General features: G+C 35.3%; 1 protein-coding gene across 5 annotated transcripts in view; it reads right to left on the bottom strand.

Moving 5' to 3' along the window:
* The window catches only part of LOC128854759 (uncharacterized), a 78,472-nt gene that overhangs the window by 32,535 nt on the left and 22,269 nt on the right, over nucleotides 1–23,668 (bottom strand). For 4 of the 5 annotated variants that reach the window (XM_054089131.1, XM_054089129.1, XM_054089130.1 and 1 more), the window contains one exon: nucleotides 14,333–14,428. The exons of the other annotated variant lie outside the window; for it this stretch is intronic. In XM_054089131.1, coding sequence (XP_053945106.1) covers nucleotides 14,333–14,428 — 96 coding nt within the window. The remainder of the gene's footprint in view (nucleotides 1–14,332; nucleotides 14,429–23,668) is intronic. 5 annotated transcript variants of the gene reach the window in all.

The following is a 23,668-nucleotide window of genomic DNA, read 5'->3' as shown; positions in this document are numbered from 1 at the left end:
TGGAATTCAAAGGGCCTTAGGGCACAAAAGACCATGAGATCGAAGTGCAAACCTCGAAGCAATCTAATCTAATTTTTACATTCCACAGACGCTAACAAATGCACGAGTATCTGGACTCACTAGGTACAACTCAGCCCAATATTTCATTCAATAATATTGTATTAAAATGTAACTAAAACATTAATTGATTTGTTTGTGGCATTAAAAGCGTGAGATGTAACATGGTCGAACCAATTGTACGTATGTATATATTGGTCTCTCACCTTCTACGAATGCAATAGAGATTGTTTTAGAGGAATCTTCGAAATTGTCTTAAACAGGTTGGTTGAAAAGCATTGAAAGCGGCACCTATTAACCGATGGAAAAATAAAAATGTAGAAGGAATATTTCATCTCTAATTTGAACAAAACATGTTTTTTTTTTTGATATCTACGGCTTTATTTTACCTTATAGACTTATTAACAATAATTGAAGTAGACATCAAAGTATTTTTCCACCATGGAAAAAGTCGAATATGATGATGTGATAAAATTATTTGTTTTGGGAAGATAATCAGCAAGCGCAATTAATAAAAAAAAAAAAACAATTAATAAAAAAAACACAATTATAAATGTATCAAATGAATTTCATTTCACATTTCCAATACAGTTTTAAGCTTTCTCCGAACGGCAGATATTTTTCTTCATTTTGGTAATTCATGCACTAGATTCGAATCCACGTACTCCGAGTGTTAGTCACGCACCAACACATTCGACTACGGCGGCTGCAATGATTTACTTCCTCAATATTACGTATTTGTGAAGACCTAAGCTTGGCTAAACATAAAACTCATATGCGCAACCGAGCCCCAAAACCACTAAAACGTCTACATACCTATTTTAACACTTTCCTCTGCCCCCAGGTTCATCCAAAATTATTACTTTTGGCGTATTAAATTCATAACTGCTATCAAGAGAAACAAATTTTTTCAGCAGAAACGTTTCTTAAAAAAAACTTAGTTATCGGCAAAAACAATTTTTTTTTTTGTTGCTTTTTTTCACGACTCCGAAAAGAAATTCGACACATAAACAAAAGGAAAATACTTCGCCTTAATCAAGTGTGTGGGAGTGTATTTAAGAAGCTAGAATTTCACAAGCGCGCTTGAATGCGGCATCACATCTTTATAGCAGACTCAAAATCCTACGGTGGAAATAATTTTAGAAACATTTGCTGACAAAGAGCAACAAGTCGAAATCAAATTATAGTTTTTTACTATTTTTTACTGTTTTTTACCCGACTGAGTGTTTTTATTTGTTCCTGAAGAATTAATTTGTTTTCATTCAAAAAGTATATATCTCAGTTTAAGAAAAAAGAAATCCATTATTTTAGCGGTAGATGGCTGTACTGATCGATATCTCGTAAAGTATCGATTAAACAGTTTAAAGTTTATGCTCGTTGTCACGGCGACATTTCACACTAAAATAATTGCGGCATGTTAATAGTCGTACCATCGCTCAGGAGCTAAAGATTAACCACAGTTTTAAGCCATTTGCGCAAAAATTGTACGCAAAAATATTTAATAGATTGTTTTCCTTAAACTATATATATATATATTTGTCTTTCGATTATTATTTTTTTTTTTTTAAGTAAGAGATTTTTTTTACAAAGCGCGCCCAAAAGAAATCCTGGTTGCGCACCTGGTAGGCATATTTCATATTTTACATGAAGAATTCCATATGAAAAGTTGTTCGGAAAATTAGGCCAGCCTTCCTTAACAATTCAACAAAAACTGATTCGAAAACAAATTTCTCAGCATATTTTTGAGTTACTGAAGCAGAATAGAACGTATTTTATGTGTCGTTTTATAATTTTGAATGAGACTTGGATTACCTTAAGGGGGGAGCCTGGTTTATAAGGTCAAAAAAATCATTTTTTTTTTTTTTTCGTTTTAAGCGATTCCTAATATAATATATTTCAGAATATTTACACAAAGTTACAGGGCCTAATTCTCAATATTTCCGTAGATACAAAGCCAAAGGTAGGCGAGCGTTAGGTAGTTACGCTGTGACCAGACAGCTATAGTACAAACTTTATCTTCTTTTCTCGACTTTTCATTTTTATGATTTCTTTGAATTGGCGTACATGAATGAAAAAAAACCAATGAACCTTTTGAAATGAATCATAGCTTGTTCCTTTCAGTATTAAATTCTCTTCTATTTGAACTAACAAAATAGATAAAAAAAAAATGTTCAAGATTTTTATACCAAGTTGAAGTGAATTTTTTTTTTATAATATAGAAAGGCATTTTTTTCTTTAAAACCTCCAAAAGTTGAAATTTTGGAATTTGTCTCAGTTTTCTTAGTTCATCTAGAATAAAAAATCATGATAATTAGAAATCCATTTGAATTTTTTGCTTGAGACAATAATTACGAGCTGTATCTTGTACGCCAGTTGGAAGCTCCAGCGTTGCAGCGCTCTACTAATTTTTATGTTAAACATTTTTTTTAACTTATTTTAACCGGTACAAACATTTTTTATACTTTTTAAATGATAGATAGAAAAAACTTTGCAGTGCTAAATTAATTTTTTCCTTAAAAAAAAATCGCAAAGAGATGCAATTTTTAGACCTCATAAACCAGTCTCCCCCCTTAATGCTCCTAAGCTAACAGGGGAACGCTTACAATGGACTGAAGCTGGTTCGGCAAAATAGTTTAGAGTATCAGTTTTTTACTTGGAATGCTAAAGAAATTTGGCTAATTTTTTGTGCAGCGGAAGGTAAATCAACTAACTCTAAATATTATTGCCACTTTTTTGGATTGAAAAGATTAATAAAAAATACGTGAGAAAATATCTAATTTAAAGTAGAAAAATCGTTTTTCATCAGGTTATGATGGCTATATTGAATGACTCCAAGTATGAATTGCTAGAACATCCACTACTTTTACCAGCAGCTCTTACCTTTTCTTAAACTCGAACCAATTACTGCCCGGAAAGACTCTCTCGACGAATGAAAAAGCTATTGTATTCTTAGCGGTAGAATAGTATTTTGTAGAGCTTTCGGTTTTCATTACAGAAATGATATAAAATTATAAAAGGAACTTTTGTTATTAAGTGCGATAAAGTTAAAGGAGCTTAAATTGAACAAAACACTAATTTCACGTTTCAATATTTTTTTTATTTATATTTGCTTTCTATAATTTGGAACTAAACTGTACGTTTGTATTCGTAAATTTTGGAATACCTATAAAATGGGGAGAGAGCGTGTTAAGTCATGTCCTCGAAAAATTGTGCCATTCTGTCCACTGTAGAGTTTTTGTATTTTGCTTCCTCTATATTATGCAGCCATGACATATTGAAAAATTACTTTTGCTAGCTGTTCCCTGAACTACGAAAAAAGTATTGCTGAATGTATTTTTGTATCACACTAAAAACTATTTGCAAAAGGGCTTATTCAACTTTCCGTTAATTATAATCAATACAAATAAATGCCTCCCGTTAGTATGAACTCCCAACTGTAGGTACGTTTCTTCAAACTACACACGCCAAGAGTATTTGCATGTATGCAAGTAAACCTCATTTGCAGTTACTTTTTACACCGGAATACTTATGTATTTTTACTACCAACTTGCATGTTCATATATGTATACATAAGTACATATATATGCAAATCTGTACCTACTTTTATTGGTTGTAATTGCAAATACCCAAAGGCAAACATTCTGAATGATATTTTTCGCTTATTTACACATTTTATTGCTGCACCGGGAAAGCAACACCATGCCTACAGTAAATATATATATACGTGTATATGTATGTGAGTTTGGAGAATTTTTTAATTTACACACTTGCTTGGAAGCAAACCGACTGCACCTGTGATATCTGTTGGCTGTTCATAGGAGCGAGCTGGCAGCTTATTTAATGCGCTGACTGCACGTGTTTATCTCTAGTCTATTACACTCGGTTCTTCGTTTTGTCTGCTTGTCTATCCTGCGGCTTACATGTCCTCTACAATACACCATATCATACATATGCACGTTTCTTTATTTGTAACTCGTTTGCTGTGACAACACATTAGACTTTATACTTCAACAGCAAAACAGCTTGACAAATTCCCGTTGTTAAGCACAGATGCAAGCACCTTGACAGTTGTACTATTGTATATACAAACGTATATGTATTGTACGTACTTGCATACATAACTATGTACGTACCTATATGCGAGTAATTTGTGGAGGATGTGTGCAAGCATACGGATTTGCATGCAACCAGCGGCATATCCTGCAACCGTTGCTCTATTATTATTATACATTAGGGTGTCTCACTAAATAAAATGCGGAATAAGCAAATCTGTTATAATTTTCTTAGCTTGTTGATGTAAAAAGTTCCATTATATTTGATGGAACTTTGCTCCTACCTCTGCTGTACCACAGGATAGTATTTTGGGTATAATAATTAATTTATAATAATTTTTCATTTAATTTATAAATGGCACCAAAACTTGCTTTTCGTCTGGTAAGTTTTATTATTATGGTGGTGGTGGAGGCGGTGTTTGAGTTGAACAGTCCAGACCCAATTAACTCAAAAGATGCTATTTTAATACACCACTTGTAGAACCACTGCTTTTTATTAGTCGTACAATCTTGATTTGACTATGAATCTGCTTATTTCGTATATTTCATTTTCCGCGATTTCTTTCAAATTAGCAATCGAGAATTCCTCCTGTAATTTATATCATAGAGCACCCAGGTTTCGGCACTCACACAGATAGAGAAAAACTGATGCCTTAGATTCTTCTTAATTGCAGCTTATACAGCTTTCGTTGTACGGCCATCCCATCTTCTTGAGATGGTCTCCCAAAAGCCAATGGCCGGTTATTGTTGACGTAATTCTGAATATGTCGCTCGTGGCTTTCTTAGCAAGTCGTTAGTTCTCATTTTGTAGAAATTGGGCGCCTTTTATTTAGTTGTTTTGCAGGTATCCGTGTTAGGCCATCTGTCAACGGCTGCCTCTGGAACAACGAAAAGATCTCCCGGGCACTTCTTGGGTACAGCCCATTTCGGCCGCTTCGGATTCGTTATGGGATGTCCCTGTGTTTCCAGTTCATCAGCTTTCTCATTTCCTTCTAAATATGTTCCTATGGTCAGCTACCCAGACAACGGTGATGTCGGTCGTACCCGCTAAAACATTAAGTTATTCTTTGTATTATCTGACGATTTTTGAATTGGTTATAGGTGACTTTAAAGTTAAGTTAGCTGCTTGACTATTTGAAAAAATACATACCTCCTATAGTTGTTGTGGATATTTTCTAATTATCGTGCAAGCTTTCCTTATCCCGAGAACTTTTGCTTGGAAGATACTATTCCAATTTTCCAGGTGAAAAGACTTGGCAGTTTCGAGGTCTTTCGAATATACACCGGCGCCGACGCCGCAGTCCATCATGGAAAGTGCAGTTATATTATCTTTGACTACTTAATTCAAATCCCATTTGTAGGGCAGCGTTAGTAAAATCTGATGAGTTGCTAGTAAGCTTTGGCTATCCAAAATAATACTATGACCAAATATCCTAGCGTTATAAAAACCACCATCCTTTATTCTGAAGGCGGTATTCCTTGCTGTTAGTCGTAGTTCTTTATACGTGGATGATTCAAAAATTACTCTGTTATTAAATGCTTGATGATTCCCTTGTTTTTTAGATTGAACTTAATGAGCTACACTCTTCGTGTAAATCAAATAGAAAGGATTTATTTATTTATTTAATATGTAGAAAATAACAATAAATTATTATTTTACAATAAAAAAGGAGCACTAGCTGCCAGGGCTTACGGCTCATAGAAAGGATTTATTACTAAGAAATGCCATCACACAACATTCACTAGTGAATTCTATTACCTATTCAAATATCGTATCACGTTTTCAATGCGAGTATATCTCCAGTTTTACTCTGCTTTCGTCGAAATTGTCACATACTTTTTTATAAGAAAGCAAGAAAGTCTATCTAACCTACTTTGGTTAAAGTCATATGCGCGTACGTATTTGGATTCGTTGAACGAACTTAAAGACTTTGGAGTTTTTTTCGACTCGAAGTTCACCTTTTAATCACTTGATAATCACACTATGTCAAGCTCGTTTTCCCTGATTACATTTATTTGTCGAATCAATCAAAACTTTTATAATCCTTATACATTTAAAAATTTATATTCCACTTTTACCCGGTCAAAATTGGAGGATCCTAGGTTTATGAATTTCATAATACATAGATGGTTAGAACCGGTTTAGAAAGCGTTTATGCGCCGTGCATTTTTATTTCATTTATCCGAATCGAAGCCTTCAACTCCTCTCGATGCCAATTGGTGAACCTGATGGTATTGTCGATTGAAAGAACATATTTATGTGTTTCCCTCACGCCCACTATAAGTAGGGTTAATTTTAATGTTTCCAGTAGGCGTGTGCGTCACTTTGATATTGTATTTTGTGTACTAAAAAAACAACTTGCTGAGTTAAATACCTGGCTTAATTTCTAAGACTTAGATTTTTTCTTTCCAAGGTATAGGTAGGTGGGTAGGTGAAATGGGTCCATTATGAGACCTCCAACAGGCAGATATCTACAGCCAGGGATTTAGGTTGGCGCACTGCCCCAGGCTGTCGAAGAAAGGAGCACCCAGTGGTCTTAATCGTCTAGCTGCAGCTAACATTTACAGAGAAACTGCTCAACAGTCTCTTTCTCTGAAAGGTCCCCATTCCAAGATATGGTGTATTACAACTTTTTTATTAGGTTTTTATTTCGTCTTATTCTTTATTTCTTCGTACAATTGTTGGCGTATGCCGATGATATTGACATCATCGGCCTTAACAACCGTGCGGTTAGTTTTGCCTTCTCCAAACTGGATAAAGAGGTAAAGCGAATGGGTCTAGTGGTGAACGAGGACTAAACGAAGTACCTGCTCTCTTCAAACAAACGGTCGGCGCTCTCGCGTATCGGCACCCACATCACTGTTGACAGTTAAAATTTTGAGGTTGTAAAAGACTTCATGTATTTAGGAACCAGCATTAACACCGATAACAATGTCAGCCTTGAAATATAACGTTGAATCTCTCTTCCTAACAAGTGCTACTTTGAACTAAGTAGGCAATTGAGTAGTAAAGTCCTTTCTCGACGAACAAAACTAATACTCTACAAGACTCTCATCATGCCCGTCCTAACGTATGGCGCAGAAGCTTGGACGATGACAACATCCGATGAAGCGACGCTTGGAGTGTTCGAGAGAAAGATTCTGCGTAAGATTTTTGGATCTTTGCACGTTGACAACGGCGAATATCGCAGACGATGGAACGATGAGTTGTATGAGCTTTACAACGACATAGACATAGCACAGCGAAAAAAGATCCAGTGGCTACGTTGGATCCAGTGTCATGTTGTCCGAATGGATACAAGCGCTTCGGCTTTGAAAGTATTCGATGCGGTACCAACTGGTGGTAGCAGAGGAAGAGGAAGGCCTCCTCTGCGATGGAAAGATCAGGTGGAGAAGGATTTGGCTTCACTTTTTGTGTCCAATTGGCGCCGGTTAGCACGAGAAAATACGACTGGCGCGCTTTGTTAAACTTGGCCAAAATCGCATAAGCGGTTATAGCGCCAATTTAGAAGAAGAAGGTTTAAGGAAAACTTGTATAGCTCAACTATATCTGGACCGATTTAGAGTTAAGGCATTATTTCTTTTCTTAGAGAGTTAACCCATTTAAGAAATAACTGTCATTATTTTGATTCCGTTGATAAAACATCAAACATTTTTATGCTTTAATTAATCTATCAGTTAAGGTGCTTTTTTGCTAAAAGAGTTTTTAAAAAATAATTTTATTTATACGAACTCGATTATTAGAGGTATTTTCAAGTAAATTTTAAAATTTTTCGAAAAAGTTTTAGCATAAACCTTCAAATATAATAACTTTTATAATTCCAATGGAAAACAGTGTCGATATTTTTTGGACGTTGAGTGATGCACCCTAATACACACTAAAATGTACGAGTATGTGCATAAATGTAACTACTACTCGTACATTGGAAAATGCCCTAAGCTCACTAACATTACAATATATACCTGCGGCAAGTTTGAAAATAGTAGCGATGACATGCTGCGGATGTTGCAAGTGCAAAGATGTGCAAAAAGGATTTGAAATTTGAAAGACGTGCGAAAAAGATATCAACTCTATGTATGACTTTTTTTGTTGAAAAATAATTATCGATAATTACTTGTATACAAGTTTCTGTCAGGCGCGTCTGCTGTTCAAAAGAAAAACATTAAAAAGCAAAACAGAGCAGAGCTGGGCTAACTTGTTCGCTTTTGAGCTCACGCCACGGCATTAAGAAGTTCACTTGTCTTAAAATAGGCTAGACGATACGCACTCACAGCCACATTCTTAACGGAACCGATCATCAAACTATTAGCATTTCAATGCTGCCTCCCAGTCAATCATTCGCGTACTGGAGGAATGTGCGGCCCTACATTTTACAGGGATAACTAACAAATATGTGAAAACAGAAGACTAGGTTATATTATCAAGGCTGCGAATATGGATAGCGTCAGCGCTATCAATACATTTCTTAAATTATGTAACATTAAAGACATGTAACAAGGTATGCTGCTAAATATATTTAAAACCTTTACTGGGGTTTTACTATTGTAAATCCAAGGTACTGTTGTTGTTGCTGTGTGTAGCACCATGCAAATTCTTCATACACATATGGGGAATGCAACTGGAGTGATAGTCCTTGGCCGGATAGAAATCCAGGTCGTTTCGGTAACGTAGAACCGACTGTCAACGGAATGAGTCGAAACCCCAGTAACGAGCAATCATTCTTATAAATGGATTAGTTCTTTATAATTTTAAATAAATAATTATTATTCGTATGCGCACAAACTTGACCCTTGGCTTTCCTATTTTGTAGCTTTTATTTAAGATGCATCGAATTCCATCTAAGTCATGACACTAGTCGGAAAACTAAGCATCACTCATCAAATAATTTTGAAACATTTCAAAATCGCTGATTAAAAGAGAAAACCGATGCATGTGGATCACATTAATCAGCAGTGACAAATTGAATGAGACAAGGAAGGAAGAACCAATTGTAGCCTTTTATAAATCAAATTAATTATTCTTCTTCATACAGATTAAAAAATATTAGTTATGTAATTCCCTGGGAACAATAAAGTCGACTTGCCCTTTGTAGAAAATCTTTCTCGGTCAGGATGAGTTATGGAAATGCTCCAATAAGTCACTCTGGGTTTTCAGTCCTAAAGCTTTCTGAAGGCAAATAATTCTCTTGTGGGTTTTGCAGTAACTTTCTCAATATGAGAGTTCCGAATGAGCGTTTAATCAAAATTGATGCCAAGAGAGTTCGCTTCTGTGGATATTTGATGAGTCGATTCGTTTAGGACAGATTGAGATTGATATTCCTTTTCCTAGTGAACTGCACTAGCGCAGTTTTCAATGGGTTAACAGAAGCGCGTTGTCAGTGCACCATTTGTTTATTATACCAAGTGCTTGTTAGGTGCGGTTAGAGATGGTTTCCGCATCACATTAGCATAACCTTGAGTGTGGGAACCCTAATTTTTCTGTTTGTAGATAAATTCATCAATTACTAACGTCCACGCAAGAGGTCAGTGTACACCCCCTTGCAGGCAACCTCATGTGGCCTTGATAGAGTTTAGTGGTCCTCCTAGTTCTGCACTGATTATTCGAGGTTGCAGCATCGATACAATCCATCTTATGAACAATTTAGGAACATCGTTTTGAAATTGCGCATAGATGCCTCTTAGGATGTTTTATCGAAAGCTTCTGATATGTCAATGAATGCACAAAGAGCGATTTGTTTGGACTCAATAGCTTTTTCAATAATAGTTACAAAACTGTGTATTGAAGTCTCAGTAGATTTGGCTTATTGGTAGGCAAATTGAAGTTGATGTTGTGGTAAACGGACTGAATTGTTCTTTTTTATGTACTGATCTATTATTTTTTCCATTGTTTTGAGGGAAATTTTGCTAAGACTAATCAATTTACTTTGGAATAAATACAACCTTTACTTCTTCCCATTTAGCAACGTTCGACATCTTGCTCTCTCCTACTTAAGTGAGCGTATATATGTATGTATATGCGCATATGTACATATATAAATTCACGTATTTGTATTTGCATATGCCTTCTTATTGATTATTATTAATTTGATTTACTTGAAGAATTTAAAATAAAACCAAGTTTGTTAATAATACCTGTTGTTTTAATGTTATTATTATTTTTTGACGTGATAACGTCTTATAATTCTATGTAGCCGGCTGCACGCACCAAAAAATGCTTCGTTATCTTGCTCATGCGTCGTTACCTTGCTTGAACAGCATGTTATGTTATGTTATGTTATGTTATGTTACGTTATGTTATGTTATGTTATGTTATGTTATGTTATGTTATGTTATGTTATGTTATGTTATGTTATGTTATGTTATGTTATGTTATGTTATGTTATGTTATGTTATGTTATGTTATGTTATGTTATGTTATGTTATGTTATGTTATGTTATGTTATGTTATGTTATGTTATGTTATGTTATGTTATGTTATGTTATGTTATGTTATGTTATGTTATGTTATGTTATGTTATGTTATGTTATGTTATGTTATGTTATGTTATGTTATGTTATGTTATGTTATGTTATGTTATGTTATGTTATGTTATGTTATGTTATGTTATGTTATGTTATGTTATGTTATGTTATGTTATGTTATGTTATGTTATGTTATGTTATGTTATGTTATGTTATGTTATGTTATGTTATGTTATGTTATGTTATGTTATGTTATGTTATGTTATGTTATGTTATGTTATGTTATGTTATGTTATGTTATGTTATGTTATGTTATGTTATGTTATGTTATGTTATGTTATGTTATGTTATGTTATGTTATGTTATGTTATGTTCTGTTATGTTATGTTATGTTATGTTATGTTATGTTATGTTATGTTCTGTTATGTTATGTTATGTTATGTTATGTTATGTTATGTTATGTTATGTTATGTTATGTTATGTTCTGTTATGTTATGTTATGTTATGTTATGTTATGTTATGTTATGTTATGTTATGTTATGTTATGTTATGTTATGTTATGTTATGTTAGGTTATGTTATGTTATGTTATGTTATGTTATGTTATGTTATGTTATGTTATGTTATGTTATGTTATGTTATGTTATGTTATGTTATGTTATGTTATGTTATGTTATGTTATGTTATGTTATGTTATGTTATGTTATGTTATGTTATGTTATGTTATGTTATGTTATGTTATGTTATGTTATGTTATGTTATGTTATGTTATGTTATGTTATGTTATGTTATGTTATGTTATGTTATGTTAGGTTATGTTATGTTATGTGATGTTAGGTTATGTTAGGTTATGTTATGTAATGTTATGTTATGTTATGTTATGTTATGTTGTGTTAAAGTATATTATGTTATGTTAATGTTATCTATCAAACAAATAAAAATAAAATTTTCTTTTGAAAAATGCAACCATTCAATCAGTATTTTCTTATGACGTTATCACGTTAAACTATCGTCAGTAAACCGACTTTACAGACAACCTCTTTTTAATTAAAACCATTAGTATCAGCTGGGTAGCTTAGCATTATTGAATAATCTTTCAATTAAATGTCGGCATTATTTCTTAGAAGAGAAATCATTACATCGTATGTAAAAGCACGAAGGCAAAATGCATAATTTTTATATTCGATTGTATATTTTGAACCTCCTCTCTGGGTCGTGGGCATGGAAGTAGGATATAAGTACTCGTATAGACTTCGATTCCGCCCGGACTGAAACACTTCTTTAGTTGCTACTTTTATTTATTTCTTTTTCAGACTTATGCTTTCACAGGTATATGAATTCCTTTTCCGCCTGAACTTATATTCGTTTTTACTGGCTGCTTTCCTTTTCATCACTTTTAATTCGTATTATATGAAACTATTTTTGCTCTCAATTTGATGTTCATATTCAGAAAGTGCATGCATAGCTGTACAAGTATATGAGAACATTGGGAAATATCAGAAGTGTCGAACTGAACATATATTTTAGATTCACAGCCTCTCTCCCTCGTTCGTCGATTGTGCACGCAATTGCTGACACAGCTAAAGCATTTTGTAAAGTTGAAAATTTTATTATCGCAATAATAGTGAAACGCTATTGCTCAGTTCTTTCAATATGTGACAATTTTTATGGCATTTCCTAGTATTGACTTCTGAGCTACTCTTTGGAAATTCTTGCAGTACTTGCATTTTCCAAACGCCTATGATCCATTAATGGGGAAGTTTAATTCCTAATAGTCAATGGTGGTAGCACATACAAAAAGTACTCACATGCGTATATTGTATATACCATATATGCCACCTATATATACATATAAATACTTATATTAATATGTATGTATGCAAGTTTGTTACTTTTCTTTTAGTACAAATCCTTCGCCTACAAGTAATGAATTTTTTCTTCGTTTCAACGTTAGTATCATCATACCTTTAGACCTCCCCACTCGAGGCGCTCAACTTGTGGCGCTCTGCAATGTTGTGCCAATAAAGCTCATCGCACTTTCTTTAATAACAACCAAACTCTTTTTGGCTTGAAGATATTTTTTCATATCCTTAAATTTGTCCGCTATGCTCTTTCCAACATTTTACTATTTGAAAGTCCAATAAAAATCTGGCATACTTAAAATTTACGCTGGCACCCACGCCTTTGGCAAGAAAATTCAACCAATGGCATACTTTTTGGCGCGCTGACAAGTTGTTCGTCAACTGGCAATGCAATGCAGCCTAACCCTTTGGCCAGCTAAACTGGTGGACAAACAGACGCTATTCAACGCTAAAGGGAACGCCATTAGGCAGCTCATATAAAGATGAAAACCAATGGGGCGTGGCACCACTTGCTTACTCAACAAATTTACAAACTGTTTATATTTGCTTCATATTTCTGTTTGTGTGGAATGTTAAATGCAATCAGTACCACAAATTGTTTTAATTTGGATGCTGGCAATAAATTTTGATGGACGAAGAAATGGCGATGAGAGGTACAGGAAGATGCTGAAGAGGAACTGTTAAAATTTTTTGGCAAACGAATTGTTTACGTTTTCTTGAAATGAAATTTAGTTAGATTAGATTTGATATTACATGTTGTTAGTTCATGGAATATAGAACATGAAATATAAAATATAAAATATAAAATCATAAACCTCATGTTCCCACCACCCCTTCACTCTCATTCCCTACCACACAAGTGGCAGCAAATATGAAAGTGTGGTTTGAATAGTTTTTTTCTCTCTGACAATAATAAAATAAATTTGTATATTACTTCTCATGTCCACGTTCTTGTTGGCACCGCCCTAGCTCCGAATTTTTTTTTAAATCTATTTTTGGCTTATTACGGCTTACGCTTTTGAGTTATTCTCATACTCTCTCGATCAATGCTGCTGCAGGGGTGGTATTTTCTCATCTTACTACATGGCGCTCGTTTTGCCAAATGGCCATGAGACTTGTTGGAGTCGCCAGTCTTTTCCGCGTTGCTTTCTTTTTTTTTTTAATTTTAAGTAATAAAAATAATAATAAATAATTTCAAGTACTTCTCTATTATTCAAGATGCGCAGCATTGCATTTCTTCTTTGCAGAAGCACCAAAAGTTGATGCTGCTTCAATACAGCAAGCTCCGGAATGTATTTTTAAAGCCATAGATAAAAGCGAGCATTCGCTTCTACGCTTCACTTCACAAAAATTTAAATTTTCTTTTGCAATTAATAACAAATTCTCTATTCGCTTTCCTGATGTACCGCTACGCCAGCGTTGTGCAGCGATGTGAATTATTTTGATAACATGAATATAGACACACACACACATACAAGAAAATGCGCTAGTGTACGTACTTATAATTTGGTAGCAATGCAACTGCCGGAGCCTCGCATTTGTGGATGCTCTGCAGGGAGTCTCAATACCAAAATGAATAAATATCTTGCACGCTTCATTGGAGACTTTGCACCTAACAATGAAATACACGAAAATGCAATACAAGGCTAACTTTTACTACAGAAATAAATTTCCCAATTCAAAATGAATTTGCACATTAAATGCAGAAAAAAATAGTTCACAACATCCGCGTCTGAGTTGAGCTGTGTACTGTTCAATTATCTTCGAGCGAGTTACACGTCAACTAGCGCATTGTACCAGAAAATCGATATGAATATTTTATTTCACGAATTCTCACGCTGTAACTCTAAACTACTTCTTGCCTCGTTGCATTTCGTTACATGTCGTTACACTTGCTTACCTTAATAAAATTAGTAACAGGTCGGGCGCACTCGCCTGTAAGGCAACACGTAATGGTGATGAGCGGCCGCACGACTCGATTGGAATGTCAATGAATCTGAAAAATTATCAAAACAGGGAGAATATAAAGTAAAGTTAAGAAAAAACTTACACTTACGTGTAGCAAATTATTCAAAGCCGGAAATGTGCAAATAATTGAAGATTGTCAAATACATAATACCTTGAAATCAATTGAAAACCGATTGATTGTTTCTTCAGAATATTTAAATGTAAGTTCAGTTAAGAAAAGGAAAGAAATGATAAACAAAAATGGAGTAGGTAAGTGGGTAGGTAAGATGGCAAGAGTATCCCAGGTGCACTACAAGTAGCACTTACGTGCCGTTTTGATATAAAAATGTGAACCACTACCTGTGAAAAGATTTAGGGAGAGAAAAACCGTCTCCAGCCATCCAGTGCTGTTGATGTAGTGGAGGAGAGAAAAGTGATCTAGGCTGAAGGAATTTCTTCAAGTCATCCCCAAAGGACACGCTAAGGAATCTCAAGCGCCTAGCCGCCAGAGCCGGACATTTGCAGAGAAAGTGTTCCACAGTCTCTTTCTCTGCAGGATCCCCACAGCTTCTGCAATAGGGGAGTAAGGCGAAAATGAATATATAAAATTACGGGAAAATTCCTTCCAGATGCTTAAGGACAATTTTAGTTTGATTATTTGGGATTAATTTGGTTAGGTGATGTGATGTCCGAAACTTAACCATTTTCAAGATATTCGATTTTAACGAAATTGGCACTTGTGAACAAAAAAGCATACAAACCGACAAGCAATGGAGTGCTTAAAGGTCAAAATAAAGATTTCCATGACTCAAAATATTTTCTTTTGCTTTTATTTAATAGGACTATGAATAAGTTCGTGCGGTTTTTTTCGAAATTTGAAACTTTATTGACGTAAAATGGTTACAAATTTAATATTCAAAATATTGTCCATCGCTTACTACTACTTTTTCCCATCTTTCTGGCAATTCACGGATTCCCTTTGTGAAAAATTCGGTCGGTTTTGCCGCAATCCACGAATCGATCCATTTTTTGACTTCATCGTAATTACGGAAGTGCTGGTCAGCCAGGCCATGTTGCATCGATCGGAAGAGATAGTAATCGGATGGCGCAAGGTCTGGACTATACGACGGGTGGGGTAGGACATCCCATTTGAGCGTTTCTAAGTATGTTTTGACCACTTGTGCAACATGTGGCCGAGCATTGTCATGTTGCAAAATAACTTTGTCGTGTCTATCGGCGTATTGCGGCCGTTTTTCTCGCAGTGCTCGGCTCAAACGCATCAATTGTCGTCGGTAAACATCCCCCGTAATCGTTTCATTCGGTTTCAGTAGCTCATAATACACAACACCCAGCTGGTCCCACCAGATACACAGCATAACCTTCAGGCCATGAATATTCTGCGCCGACGTCGATGTTGAAGCATGGCCAGGGTATCCATACGTTGCCCGACGTTTTGGATTGTCGTAATGGACCCACTTTTCATCGCCAGTCACAATTCGATGCAAAAAACCCTTTCTTTTGTGCCGTTGAAGCAGTTGTTCGCATGCCATAAAACGGCGTTCAACGTCTCTTGGCTTCAATTCATACGGCACCCAATGGCCTACCTTTCGGATCATTCCCATGGCTTTTAAACGTTTGGAAATGGTTGATTGATCAACTCCCAAAGTTTTTGCAACCTCTTCTTGCGTTTGAGCCGGATCTTGATCGAGCAATTCCTCCAATTCGGTATCCATGAACTTTGGCGGCGCACCCTCGCGTTCTTCGTCTTCCAAGCCAAAATCACCACTTTTAAAGCGTGCAAACCACTTCTGGCACGTTCGCTCAGATAGAGCATGCTCACCATAAACTTCCACCAAGATACGATGACTTTCGGCTGCTTTTTTCTTCATATTAAAATAATGAAGAAGAATTCCCCGCAAAAACACATTATTTGGCACGAAATTCGACATTTTCAAGTGTGGTAAAAATATTGTTGTTTACGCTTCAAATAAAAAACTTATACTGACGTTTGTGCCTTACGACAGTAGCTCTCCAATGAATGTTTGGAAATGTGGATCGATGGAATAATAATCAAGTTACGCCATCTGTTGTAAAACCGCACGAACTTATTCATAGTCCTATTAGAAAAAAAGTTATTCAAAAACCAAATTCGAGAACTAATTCTGCACAAGGGAGTGCAATATATCTTTAAATAAATACGCCACACTCAAATTTTTAAACTCTGTTTTTTGAGTTTAAATCAAACATACACCAATTTTAATGGAACAATTCCTTTTAGTGTAGAAAAGTTAACCACGTTATACAGGGGGCGGTGTCATCTTACATATAGACCATAATGTGAAAGCCTTTATATGTATAAACCAAACATGGCAGGGAACTGAAACTTGAACCCAATGCACAAATTGCATATACCGCACTTATCGTGAAAATTGTTAGGTATAGGAACAAGGAGTGTGGCACCTCTCATATTAACTGAAATTCCCAAATCGCTTTTCTCCGGAACCACAAGAGCTAAAGCACTGAGATTTGATAGAGCTGCACAAATTACCAATACCTATTTTATGGTGAAAACGAATAGGTGTAGGAAAAGGGGGCTTAGCACCCCCATATAAACTGAAATTTTCATTTTGCTTATCTCTGAAACCTCTTGTGCTAAGATATTGAAATTTCATGGAGTTACAGAAATTATGAATGCCGTACTTATGGCGAAAAGTATTAGGTATTGGGAAAAGAGGCAGGAATGGACAGACCTACAGTTCTAAGCTGACTCCAAACGGCAGATGGTTTTTTTTGTGAGGCACTTTTTTATGCAGAAATGCAAAGGTTTGCCATTGCCTGCCGAAAAGCGACTGTTATTAAAAAATCATTTAGCACTTTCAGCCTATTTAACTACGGTTCAAGCAAGGGCAGATAAAGCTTTGAATTTATGATTTTCCATTAAGTATCTACTTCCTACTTTACATCATTAAAAAATGTTCATGGAAACCATTCTAATATTTTATGTTTTAAAAACCAATAAAGAATTTTTTAATGAAAGATCTGTAATTACTTAATTTTTTTACTTTACAAACATTTCACAATATTTTCTATTGATTCCGAGAAGGGGCATTCACATTTTTTTTAAGTGTTGCTTTTAACTATTCTCGCCGTCATAGCTTTCCTTGGAAAAGTCCAAACCCCCAAGGTATTGTACACTTGCGAAATGGGTGCAAAATGTGCGCATAAAAATTAACTGAAAGGTTGTGGCTACAAACTTAACGAATCCCATTAGGATCAAAATTAAGTGACAGTTATGAGCAAATAAGCTGGCGGCCGCCGTAGAATGTCGGTTCGAATCTCGGTGAAAACACCAAAATTAAGAAAAACGTTTTTCTAGGAGCGGTCGCCCCTCGGCAGGCAATGGCAAACCTCCGAGTGTATTTCTGCCATGAAAAAGCTCCTCATAAAAATATCTGCCGTTCGGAGTCGGCTTGAAACTGTAGGTCCCTCCATTTGTGGAACAACATCAAGATGCACACCACAAGTAGGAGGAGGAGCTCGGCCAAAAACCCAAAAAGGGAGCAAATAAGCGCAAATATCAAATTATAATAGTTGCTGTTGATTTTAGTCGAATTAGAATCATATGTATTATGAACCACCTGGTTATAAAAAATGTTAATTCCGAGGAAAAACTAGCTCAGAAAGAAAGATCCAATGAAATATGCCACTTCCAAATCGAATTGGAAATCACTCCATACTGGTAAGTCAAGTGCAATGCCCACTTGCCAAAAATTTAATTCATCTATCTCTAGACTTTAATAGAAGTTGTATGCTTATTACTAACAACGGTACAAAATACTGGTTTACACCAAAAAAGCGCACCGGATTCTTTCCAATTTCTTTGTAGAATCACTCCCTGATCTAAAATGACTAATCAATTTCTCAGAAGCTATTAGGCACATCGAAAAGTTGTGAACGCGCAGTTTACGAGAAAATTGATTGTCTTTCATTTACTGTTATTTGTATTAAAATTATCTAACTAGTTTATAAAATCTACGCCCTTAAGTGTAACCACTGTTTTGTCTTGGACCAACGGTTAATTTGCTCATGAAAACCCAAAACTGCCTATAATAAAAAACTAGCTCGATTTTCGGTATCAGCAAATCTACATAGGAATTTGATAAGATGCGCAGAAAAATTCAAAATTTATAATACAGTATATATAATGCAAATCTTGTCAAATAAGGAATACAGTGACTTTGGTCATATGAGTATTCTAAGAAAAATACCGGATAGGGATGTTAGCTGTTCAGTAACAGACTACATGATTCCGAAACGGGTCTTCAATAGAAATTATGAGATAATTATCTCAGACCGTGATGAATGGGAAATTGGAGGACCTTGGGTTAACCCAAAAAGTCTGAAATGGTTCACTGATGGTTCAAAAACAAATACTGGAGTTGGTGCCGGGATCTTTGGACCCAACACAAAAATTTCAGAACCCATGGACAAATGGCCCAGTGTCTTCCAGGCCGAAATCCAAGCGATTTCGATCTGTGCACTGACAAATCTAAAAAGGGGTATCAAAGGGGCCCACATAACTATATATTCGGACAGCCAAGCGGCACTGAAAGCACTAATGTCTCATTCTTTGGAGTCGAGACTAGTGGAAGAATGTGTAAACAATCTTCAAGAATTAAGTACAAAAAATACGGTTGTACTTTGCTGGGTTCCAGGTCACTCTGGAATCGAGGGTAACGAAATTGCTGATGAACTGGCAAGGGCTGGATCGACATCAGACCTTATAGGACCAGAACCATATTGTGGTATCAACTGGGCGGAAGCTAAATCTAGGGTAGACCAGTGGGAACATACTCTCAGAATAGCTTACTGGGAAGATAATCTGAAACTTCGTCAAGCCAAGAGGTTGGTTAGACCTTTTACCTACAAAAAGGAACTGATTAACTTACGGAAAGTAGATATCAGGAAAATAGTAGGCTTTCTTACGGGCCACTACTATCTAAACTATCATCTTAACAGAATTCAACTTCTCAGGGACACTGAGTGTAGACTCTGTTTTGAGGATGATGAAACAACGGAGCACTTATTGTGCGAGTGCGTTGCACTGGCTAGAACCAGAATGCAAATTTTCCACCGTGATCAACTGGATCCGGAAGAAATAAAGAAAGCTCCTATTACAGATATACTAAGGTTTATACGTATAGCAGAAAAATTGTTGGAAGAACATGGCTTTCAACCAACTCCTTTCCAAAGGCAGAGAACAACTAGGCAAACTAGAACCTGATGTAGTGGTCGGGTAACTTTCGCGGATGATCAGAAGGATCATCCATATTAAATTAGGTAGCTTGACACAAAAGATCTTTTAGGTCGCAGTGTCGGTCATTGGACCACCTACTAGGATAAATTATTATTATTATTATTATTATAAATTTTGGATTCCACAAAATTCTTCTTGAATTTCAAGAAATTTTCGAAATTTCCTTAGAACATATTTTGCTATAAAAACACGCGGTCGGCTCGAAAAAGCATCGTATTTTGCAAACCACTATTTGTTCTAAAGTGAGAGCCATTTTTTGTTTATTTATTATTTATTATTTTTTTTTTTTTTTTGTTTTGCTATAAAAAAACGGAGTTCAATATTTTTCACTGATTTTTTGCTTTATTAGAAAGAGCGAACAATCCAGTTGGTTGGTTAGAATATAAGCTCATTTAAAAGGTGTTGGGCGGCTCTGCAAAACCTCATCCCTTCAATCCGATTTCGCAGCTCTTTTCGTATCACTTCGACTTATTTTTCAGCGACACACCAGCATTAGTTTCCCTAAGTATCTGAATCATATTTAGATTTTTGGCATAACAACGGCACCCCACAAAAAAGCCTTCCGGTGTTTATATAGCAGACCACTAACTAAGAAAGCTAATCGTAGAATTATCAGATTTAGTGCACAATGCATGTGTTTTTGAACAACTAATGTAGCCCTTCAACAACCAATTCAATAATCTATTGCCACAAAATAGAAATTGGTTAACATGTCTCCGTAGTCCGCTATTGGCTCTCTGTACTTTCGGTAAAAAATAAGCCAAAAATGCCACTGCTCTATAATCCGCCACACGCAAGATTATCTTGCCCCAAAAAGAAATTTTCTCGTTAATATATGTAGTCATTCGTTTTTTTGTAGTAAAACTACCGTCACTTCTTTGATACTCCAAAGTCAATGCAGAGAAAAGGCATCGAAGCGGGCGGTCACCTGCTTTTAATTTCTATGCCAATTGATTATCATAGGCACGTAAGCTGAGCATTTTATGCAGAAGTCTGCCCAATTTAATGCGATTCATGTTAGATTGCTTACGGAGATCTACAGCAAATTGCTTTTTATCTGTTTATATGCAATATTTTAGCAACAGTAGCGGCTCGGAAAAATATGAAGATCGCTTGTGTCGTCAACTGAAATGTCAATTTCCCAAACTTTGTTAACGAATATGATTGGAGGAATATCCTGCATGAAATTTCTTTTTGAAATTCGCACTTTTGGCATTATTGTGATGACTTTAGAAGTAAGTTATTAATATTTTAAAGCATAAGCAAATAATTTCTTACGCAGAAAAAAGCTACCTTTGTCAAAACAACGTGTGAATTAAAAAGAAACTAACCGATTGCCAACTTTTTATGAACTTTTTGTGCTCATAACTCAATCACTATTTTAACTAAGTCTCAAAGCAAAACACATTTTTTTTTCAACTTCTCACTAATTTAATTTAAGTTTAAATTTTATTAAACATTTAAAAAATAAAGGTTTTTTATCATGTCCATTTTCAGCTAGAAAAAAAATGTCATCTATCTATTTCTTTGATGAAAATGGATAAAACTTCAATACTTATCAACTATTCACTGGTTGTCATTCAATTACTGTCCGGTAAAAGTTTTCTATTCATAACTTTCAATCTAGCTAAAAAATGTATCAAGTAATCCGTACACGCAATGTTTTTTTTTTTCTTTCCTATAAACTAGAACTGTTATTCAATTCACCCTTTGTATGCACAATGGGCAACTTGTTACAAACACAATGCCGTAGGTAGCAATGATTGAAGTTTTTCAATTTGCCAAGAAAATCGCCTTAATCAGAAAATGTCAAATGATAAAAAAAGAAAATTTCCAATATAGCAAAAATTCATCAGGAAGGCGCCTTCTTCGCAACAATCCAAGGCCCTCCAATAAAAAAGAATAATAGCAATTTTGAAATTTGCGGGGCGTATGAGTAAATTATTCATATCAATTGCCAATGCCAAGCTGAGAAAAGGTTGGGTAAAAGCAAAATTTGCTTGGGCGTTGTGTTTGGTTTATTGTCAAATAGCAAAAGCGCTCACACCTAGAACTCAAATCTATTAGTATGCAATGTATACAATCCTACAAGTGATTGTGTATATGTATGTATAGCACATGTACGAGGCATTGAATTATGGTCAATGAGACAAAAATACAAGATTTCTATTTGAAGTGCAATAAAGCAAATAAATAAGTAAAATAAATTAAAAAAAATATAAATCTGAAAGTTTGTTCAAGCGAAAAGGGACTCATTTTGTAAATGAACTAAATTTCTGACACTTCACCGATGTTACACGGATGAGCAGTCAAAGTCGTAGTTAAAATTCCAAGCGATAGACGGCCAATTATAAAAAGTCAACTATTTGGTGATGTTATAACTACCTTTTCATGTTTGTTTAGGTGTATAATTTTACTTATCGCTTGCTAGGGCTTAGGCAAAATCACTCAACTGTTAATAATGCGCTCAAGTCGATTTAAACTAACTAAAGTAAAAGTTTAATGTTTTATGTTTAATATTTAAAAAAACATAACCATGGATCATAATGCAGTAGGCAAGAACTGAACATGTACACGGTAGAAGCGTGACTGGCGAAATTCAAGTTAAAAGTTCGGTTATAAAAAAGTTAAATGTTAGTATATAAGAGTATCTTTTTCGCAATACGTTTTACGCAATTCATCAGTTTTGTGCGAAATTCAGAAAACATACATTGTTTTTACGAAATAAGTTCCGCGTATGAAAAACTCTACGAAGCAGTATTCCTATGTACATATCCTATAGATCCAAAATACGTACATCTAAGCAAAATATTTGAAGAATCCGAACGCAAAGTTAAAAACCTTGACGACTTCCCTCGACAAGGCCCAAAACAAAAACTCTCTGAAGCAGATTATCAACTTGTTTTTGTGCGCGAAGTTGAAGCAGCTGTAAGGAAAAGTCATATTAATGTATCCAGCCACACGATTCGAGGACGTTTACGTGCAGAAGATCTCAAATTAAATGGATCAAATTCTCCACGTTGGAAAAATCGTTACCCTCATTATCACACATTGAGAAAAGACTTGCATGACCTAAGTAAAGGCCAATTCAGAACGGAATTGGGCAAAGATAATATTCACGGATGAATCATCCTTTTGGGAAAATAATTGCATACATCAGTCCTGGTGTACTGCTGATAATGGACAATTTCAACAAACTGCCTAACATTACTGTTTGAAGCTGCTTGTCCGAAAAAGGATTCGGCCGTTCATTTGAGTTTATCGCCAATTTGAAACAGTTTTGCTAAACAGAATTTACGATACTAAAAAGATAACTACCATCAACTGAGAAGATGTTTAGAAGAAGTAGTCAGTCTTGGATTTCACAAGAAGACAACAATCGCATGCATGGCAGCCGAAAGTGTGTAGAGTGACAATAGTAAAATGGGATTGTAATGTTGGCTTGACCTTCACAGTTGCAGATACCAATGTTGTTGAAAATTTTCAGGCAATGGTTAATCAAAAACTCAAAGAAAAACAAATATGGGCAGTCAAACACATGGGCAGTTATAAAGACAGATTCGGCTGATCTGGAGCCGATTACCTCCGCCATTTGCGCAGAAATGCAAACAAAGTATAACTCAAAGATGTGGAACCATTATAACTAATGATGGTGACTTTACCTTTTATTGAATATATCGCGTATAATAAATACCGGCGGCCGCCGTATCCGAATGGGTTGCTGCGTGACTACCATTCGGACGGAATTCACAGAGAGAACTTAGGTTCGAATTTTTGTGAAACACCAAACACATTTTTCTAATAGCGGTCGCTCCTCGAGAGGCAATGGAGTATATTTCTGTCATGAAAAAGCTCCTCATAAAAAATATATCGTTTCCAAGTTTTACAAGGTGAAGTCCAAAATAAAAAAGACTGGCGTCATAGAAATGTTTTTGATGGCACTATCTTTTTAATGAGTTAGTGCGTTGGATG

The sequence above is a fragment of the Anastrepha ludens genome, chromosome 2, assembly GCF_028408465.1.
Source record: "Anastrepha ludens isolate Willacy chromosome 2, idAnaLude1.1, whole genome shotgun sequence".
Taxonomy (NCBI): Eukaryota; Metazoa; Arthropoda; class Insecta; order Diptera; family Tephritidae; genus Anastrepha; species Anastrepha ludens.
The sequence above is the reverse complement of the archived record's forward strand: the minus strand, read 5'-3'. Positions and strand labels throughout refer to the sequence as shown.